The sequence below is a fragment of the Mastomys coucha genome, unplaced genomic scaffold, assembly GCF_008632895.1.
Source record: "Mastomys coucha isolate ucsf_1 unplaced genomic scaffold, UCSF_Mcou_1 pScaffold12, whole genome shotgun sequence".
NCBI lineage: Eukaryota > Metazoa > Chordata > Mammalia > Rodentia > Muridae > Mastomys > Mastomys coucha.
This window is the reverse complement of record NW_022196894.1, coordinates 84,672,738-84,680,427: the sequence shown is the minus strand read 5'-3', so window position 1 is coordinate 84,680,427 and position 7,690 is coordinate 84,672,738. Positions and strand designations below refer to the sequence as shown.

General features: G+C 39.7%; 1 protein-coding gene across 1 annotated transcript in view; it reads left to right on the top strand.

Moving 5' to 3' along the window:
- Positions 1 to 6,255, top strand: part of Ltn1 (listerin E3 ubiquitin protein ligase 1) — a 69,680-nt gene extending 63,425 nt beyond the window's left edge. Inside the window, exons 28-30 of the mRNA XM_031364320.1 lie at positions 652 to 846; positions 3,081 to 3,248; positions 3,943 to 6,255. Of these exons, the coding sequence (XP_031220180.1) occupies positions 652 to 846; positions 3,081 to 3,248; positions 3,943 to 4,005 (426 nt within the window). The 3' untranslated portion in view covers positions 4,006 to 6,255. The remainder of the gene's footprint in view (positions 1 to 651; positions 847 to 3,080; positions 3,249 to 3,942) is intronic.
- The last annotated feature ends 1,435 nt before the right edge of the window (positions 6,256 to 7,690 follow it).

Genomic DNA, 7,690 nt, shown 5'->3' with positions numbered 1-7,690 from the left:
TGGCTGTGAGCCTCTACATCTCTATTAGTCAGGTACTGTCAGAACCTCTCAGGAGATAGCTATATTTAGGGTGGCTTGCCCTTCCTTCAGTCTCTGCTCCATAGTTAAATCTCTGCAACTCCTTCCGTGGGTATTTGGTCCCCCCTTTTAAGAAGGAATGAAATATCCACCTTTTGGTCTTCCTTCTTCTTGAGTTCCTTGTGGTTTGTGGGTTGTTCTTCCTGTATTCCAAGCTTCTGGGCTAATAACCACTTATCAGAGAGTGCATACCGTGTGTGTTCTTTTGTGATTGGGTTACCTCACTTAGGATGATATTCTCCAGATCCATCCATTTACCTAAGAATTTGATAAATTTATTGTTTTTAATAGCTGAGTATTGCTCCATTGTGTAGATGTACCACAATTTCTGTATCCACTCCTCTGTTGAGGGACATCTGGGTTGTTTCCAGGTTCTGCATGCCAGGCTCTTAAACGTACTGTTTGAATGCCTGCTATCAGATAAATGATGAGTTTATGCCTGTATTCTCCTCTGTAGTCCTCAGCTGTTAGTCGGTCTATCAAAGTGTTGGATGTTTGATTAAAAATAATAATTATAGGTTATTTGGCAAAAAAAAAATACCTTTTTTTGTATTGTTTTGCATTGTATTGTAGGTTAAGGCGCGAGCTACTACTCGAGAAGTGATGGCTACTTACACCATCGAAGACATAGTCATTGAACTCATAATACAGTTGCCTTCCAATTACCCACTGGGCTCAATAACAGTGGAAAGTGGGAAGAGAATCGGGGTGGCTGTGCAACAGTGGCGCAACTGGATGCTGCAGCTGAGCACGTACCTCACCCACCAGGTATGCTTTTGCGTGCACACTGGCTGTTCACATTAGAGAGAATCTGTTTGGAACACAAAGTGTAATCTCTGCTTAAAATTAAAAAAATTAAAAACTCTGGGGTAAAGCCAGGCATGGTAACACACTCCTTTAATCTAACACTTGGGAGGCAGAGCAGGTGGATCTCTGAGTTCAATGCCAGTATGGTCTATAAATCAAGTCCAGGATAGCCAGAAGAGCTACACAGAGAATACCTCTCTTGAGGGGGAAAAAAAAAAAACCAGATAAAACAAAACAAAACGAACAAAAATTCTTGGGTAAACACAAATGTATTTCTAAATGACCTGAAGCTGCCATCTCTGCTTTACTCATCAAAGTTCTATACTTAATTCTCTGTTGCTTGGCAGAGATGGGCTTCGTTGCATTGATGGTGCAGAGTAGAGGAACACAGTGTTAAATTAAGGAACTCCCTTAAGAGAGACAGATTGATCAGACAGCATTTTCTCAGTTGCTTTTATTTCTGCCTTTAAACTTTGCTTTGATCTTTAATTATAAATCTCCAGTTTTGTTTATATGTTGCAAAGTATATACTTTAAGTATTTTTCAATAAAAATTATTTTAAAGCAGATTTACATTGCATTTTTGTAAATCAGCTGAGATGGTCTGATGATGTCACTGTCAGTTGAAAAGTCAGTTGTCAGGAGAGCTGTTCAAAATGACGTAATTTTCTCAGAGAAACTGAGAGCATAACACTTAACGTATTGGTTCAGAAAGCTTTAAAGTTTTTTCTGTTTCTTAAAGACTACCTTATTTTTTCCAGTTTCCTACATATACACTCTATTTTGAGCATGCCCACTTCAGCTTCCCTCCTGGACTCGCTCTCAGCTGTCTCCCTTCAGCCTTCGTCTGTTTCATGTCATGGTCCCGCCCTGCACTGAGTCCTGTTCTCCATGCCCGCTGTACTGTTGACTAACCTAGCATGTGCAGGTTACCATAGCCACAGGGAGTGTATGTGCACAAGTCGCGTTATGTGCAGAAGAGAGCGCTCCTCCACACCCTCCTGTGCACTCCTCCGTACCCCTCCCCCTCCCCGTGCTTACCTTCTTCCTGCCCCCTTTTCCAAGGTGTCTCCTAAGCTTCACGTGCTTGATTCAGAGGCCTCACTTAGGGATTCTCAGTCGTGAGTCGCTTATCCACTCAGCGTTTGACCAGCTATGAGTACTCTCTGTAGTGCTGCCCACGTGAGAAAGGACATTACTTATCGGTGGGTTTGAAACATAAATGTTTACAAGTTAAAAACATGGTTGTTATTTAGCAAAGTAAAAGTAATAGGGCCATGGGCTTTTGAACAGGTTTACAGTACCAGGTTTGAATCTCTCCACTGAAGCAGGCCACAGATCCAATGAGAAAGCTTGAGCCACCTCACAATTCCAGTGGGCACATCCTGCCTGGTAGAGTCCAGCGCTGGTAAAGTAAGGCATTTTCTCCCCCAGTGGCCTACATAGCACTTTCTGGCACTGACATGCCAGAGCACCTCAGGGAGGAAGTGTTCAGCTCAGTTCTAGCCTGGTTTCTCTGTGTTCTGCACCCAGTGTTGGTCTTACCTAGTTCTGGTAGGCATCCAGGGATAATTGTAACAGCCTGGGTTGTGTGGGGGCCTCTGGGATCGTACTAACCAACCATTCAAGCATACATAGCATTATGTTACATTTTTTTAAAATTACCTTTTCCCCCTTTGTTTGTAAAGAGGGTACAAAGTTTGGATAGGGGAAGGTAGGTAGGTAGAGGCAGATCTGAGTGGAGTCCAGGGAGGAATTGGTAGATATGGCCAAAATGCATTATGTAAAATTCTCAGATTAATTAAAAAAACTGAAATGAATGAATGAATAAATAAACAAATAAATAAATTTAAATTAGTTTACAAGGTATGGGTTTCTGTAAGGGTTTCTGATCTTCTCTTACCTTTGGTTAATTCACTTATAAACTTCCACTTCTTTTCTGTGCCCCTGCCTGAATCTTGCTTAAGCTTTTAGCCTCTAGGATTTCTTGTAAACACTGTCTTTAATGATAAGAACTATATTTGTTTCTAAAAGTTCAGAGATAGTTTAAAATAACATTTAAGAAAGTTAGGAGATAATATGATCAGCCAGATTGTCTTCTTTCAGAATTGAAATCCAGCGTGAAATGTGTGGGATTGAATAAGAGTGCCGCTGGGAGGCCTTAGTGGGCGCTTACCCTTCCCTCTCTCCTGACAGAACGGAAGTATCATGGAAGGCTTAGCATTATGGAAGAATAATGTAGACAAACGCTTTGAAGGTGTGGAAGACTGTATGATCTGCTTCTCCGTTATTCATGGCTTCAACTATTCTCTTCCCAAAAAAGCCTGTAGAACATGCAAGAAAAAGTTCCACTCAGCTTGCTTGGTAAGGCAAAGAGAAATCTCTTAACATTCTTTGTGGTCTCTATGTGTTATGTGTGATATTTATTTGAAAGATTGTGTGTTGGGCCAGTAAGGTGATCTCAGCAGGTAAAGGAAGGGCACTTGCTGCCTAAGACTGGCAACCTTGTAAAGGGAGGAGAGAACCAACCTGACATTCCTGTCATGCCAACACACACAATTTAAGGTTATGTGTTTATAGGAGACACTAAGAAATGACTTTTTCTCTATAAAACATTATTAGTGATTTACTGAGATGGTGTATCAAAGCACTATAAGGAGTGGATACTCTCATACTCTCATATAGGGCTCTTAGCACTCAGTGATAGATGGTCTTGTGAGATCTTGTCCAGGATGGAAGGCTACAAGACTTAACTTTGGCTGTCCAGCATCAGAGCCTTTTTATCTTTTAAACACCATCAATCGTGAAGGACACCAAAGGAACTCATTTCTTCTTATGTGTTTCTTCCACCTTAGTTTTATGTTCGAGCCTAACTATAGTTCTGTGTCACAGTGCAGCCTTGAGAAAGAACATTTCACTGTGTTAATTTTGGAGACATGAGGCAAAATGCTTGGTTTGTTCTCTTCTCCATTTTGTCACTACAGATTACCCTCTATGTGTATATGTGAGGTGAAAGCCTTAAAAACTTACACTAACATTAAAACCTTTTCTTTTTCAGTATAAATGGTTTACATCTAGCAACAAGTCCACTTGTCCGCTCTGTCGTGAGACCTTTTTCTGAGGTTTTTTCCATTGGAAGTTGTCCCTGCAGTAGGTCATGCCAGAGGGAATGGATTTGGCTCCATCGTGAAGTAGTGACATGAAGCCAGTGAGCATGACAGAAATATCATCTCTGTTAGTGTGATCCTCAAATCAGGCTCACCTCTCTGCAGATTGCTTTGTAAATCTTCAGAAACTTTTTTCTTTTACAGGAGAATATTACATATTTGAGAGAAAATATTTATATTAATGGCTTAATCTCTTTGTATATTTAAAATTAAAAATAAATATATCTCTTCTCAAAAATATTCTAAATTATAGAACTGAACTTTGTGAAAGCATAAACTATATTATAACTTATAAAACCATCCAGTTTTTTGGTCTGTGTTATAGAACAGGCAAATGAATTAAGAGCTGATTTACATCTGTAGATAAAACTAAGACTTGTTTGTTAGTGATGACAAACAATAATTAAAACTTACTGTGACTTTCATGGGTTGTTTTAATGATAAAGTGGTACTCAGCTATTTCCATCCTCATCCAGAGCTGTTAGAAGTGTACTCCGAAATTTCACGGGAAGAAGGAACTGAGTGAACTCTAAGGGGCTCTGTCGAGCATTGTGAAATTCAAAACTTACATTCTTGACACTAATCTTTTGCTTGTGAAAGAATTATTTCCATGTTAATGAATGAGATTTGAATTGTAAATGTGTTGGTTGAATCTATTACTCAGTTTAGTGAGTCTACAAAGAGTGGGAATCTGAAGTAAGCAGTTATTTGATTATTTTGTAAAGTAAAATGGTAGCAGTCTATCAAGAAAGGAAAAAAATATTACTAAAGTATAATCATGTATGGAGAAAACAATATTTAAAAACCTTGTAGGAAGCTGTAAGTTTTGTAAACAAAGTTTGCTATCCTTACTAGCCATAGTTACACCAAATCAGGAATTGGGGGAGCTAATTATTTAAAACTATCAGGAATGAAGGATATAGTACTAAGTAAAATTAATTTTGTTTTGCTTTTGTTTTGTTTTGAGATAGGATTTTACTGTGTAGCTCTGGGCTGGTCTGGAACTCACCCTGTAGACCAGACTAGCCTGGAACTCAAGAGATCTGCCTGTCTGCTTCCCAGGTGCTGGGGTGAAAGTGCACCACCAAGCCTGGTGGAACTCCGTCTTAAATGATTGCAGTGTGTAAACACGTGAACTCTGCCTTTGGTTACAGTACCCTTGCCTTTAAAAACTGTATTCATAGTATGAAGTGTGGAAGTTTGGATTACAGTCTTCCATTTCATTATCTAGTAGTTAGGATACCTAAAAGTTCAGTTCATCATCTGTGTTACAAATGTTTAATTAGAAGGGTGCAACTTGTGTCAAATAAAATTACTGCTTACCATCAATCAACTAGTCAAAATGACTGTTATTGAAATAGTATGAAACTGGTCAGGATTACAGTCTAGAGAACTCTGTGTGGGTTAGAAGGGCAGTATCAGTTTGTTTGTCTTCTGTTTTTTCTGTGTAGTATTTATTATCTTACAGTCTTGAGGTTCAGAGACAAGTGACGTGTAGACAGCAAGACTCCACTACCTCTTAACCCCTTACAACACCCTCTTACCTTTCTGTCTGCCTCTGACACAGTAGTCACAAGGATTATGTGATGCCTCTGTGAAAATTACTCTTTTCCTTTTAAAGTGGTTTTTACAATAAAATTTTGTTTATAACCTTTCCAGTATTGGTTCTTGACTTTTGACCCAAAGCCCAAGTAGAAGAGAAGATAGAGTAGTAGAGCTATGCGGTGTGAGGGATTAGTATAGCTGCTCAAGCCAGGACTCCGGAATCATTCTGAAAGACTTGTGTGGATGCTTGTCAGTTCACTCCTGTTAATGCTAAGGAAAGCTTACTAGAAACAAGACTGAAACTCAGAATACCACATTCAGGTTTTACATATTTAGCTTCGACAACACTCATGGACAGGATATCAACCCTGAAAATTTTAGCATAAAAGAAACTTAAAATTGCCAGAGAGTCAAAGCCCTGTTATAACTTTACTTAAAATCCCAAACTAAGTAGCAATTTCTAAAAATTTATTTTTATTTTTCTCATCCTTTATGTATATGCATTTCTGTGGTGTGAATTATTACTTATTATACTGTTATTAAAAAAACTCAAATATACAGAAAATAGTAAAATAGCAATATTTTACTTGTTCTCTTCCCATACTATTTTGCCATATTTACTTCTGATTTTTAAAGAAATAAAATGTTACCCTTTTGTATTCTCTGGGCCATTCTTCCTTCTCCAGAGCCAGCTTACCGTGTGTGCACTCCTTCCTGTTGATGATTTATACTTCCTGCTATATGTTTGTATTTGCAGATAATGTGTAGCAGGGTTTTGCTTTAGAGAAATCTGAAGGTACTATCCCACTTGTGTCATCTTTTGCAACTTGCTTCTCCACTTAACTATCATTTGACATCATACCTACCAGTCCTCCTCACCATACCCACCAGTCCTCTTCACCATACCAGTCCTCCTCACCATACCCACCAGTCCATCTCACCATACCTATCAGTCCTCCTCACCATACCCACCAGTCCATCTCACCATACCTACCAGTCCTCCTCACCATACCCACCAGTCCTCCTCACCATACCAGTCCTCCTCACCATACCTACCAGTCCTCCTCACCATACCAGTCCTCCTCACCATATCCATCAGTCCTCCTCACCCCATACCCACCAGTCCTCCACACCATACCCACTGGTCCTCCTCACTATACCCATCATTCCTTCTCGCCATACCTACCAGTCCTCTGCATCATACCTACTAGTCCTCCTCACCATACCCACCAGTCCTCACCATGCCCATCAGTCCTCCTCACCATACCAGTCCTCCTCACCATACCCATCAGTCATCTACACCATACATATCAGTCCTCCTAATTGCCATTTTGTGCAAATGCTACAAAATACATTCTTCCTTAGCAAGTGTGGTAGGTGTTCAGAGGCATGAGCTACAGTGGAATTTCAGGTAACAGGATTTGTAAACTGTTGGTCCACATGATGTCAAATTGTTCCCTAACCTTGCTCTGTTAGCATGTCTAGCAGTGTCTGGTTTGTACTTTGTCACTCGTGCTCATTCTTAGTGGAATTTTCCAGTTTCTAGTTGGAGTTGTGAGCTAACTGCATTACATTTCCTGACAATTCATTATGATTTATATTTTCCTAACTACTAAGAGAATTTCATTCTTGCTGGTCATTATTTTACAAACATGCCCATAATTTGTGCTTATTTTTAAATTATGGTCACATAGTGTTTTATTATCTAGTCAAGCATACAGCTTGTCCTCCACATGGTATGTGACTTTAACTTTACAGAATAGTCTTAATGTTCCCATTAGTCGGGATTCTCTGGAGGAACAGAACTTAGAGAATGAATGTGTATGTTAGGATGACTTATAGGCTGTAACCATGGCTGTCTATCAACAGAAGGTCTAGTAGTTGTTCTGTCCACGGGGTTGGGTGTCTCAGATGGTCTTCAGTATAAATCAGAACCCCAAAGAAGGCTCTAATGCCAGTGAAGGAATGAACGTCCCAGGAAGAGCAAGCTAGCAAAGAGCAAAAGCTTCCTTCTTCCATGTCCTGTATATACGCAGCCAGCAGAAGGTGTGGTCCAGATTAGAGGTGGATCTTCCCATCTTAGTTCCACATTCA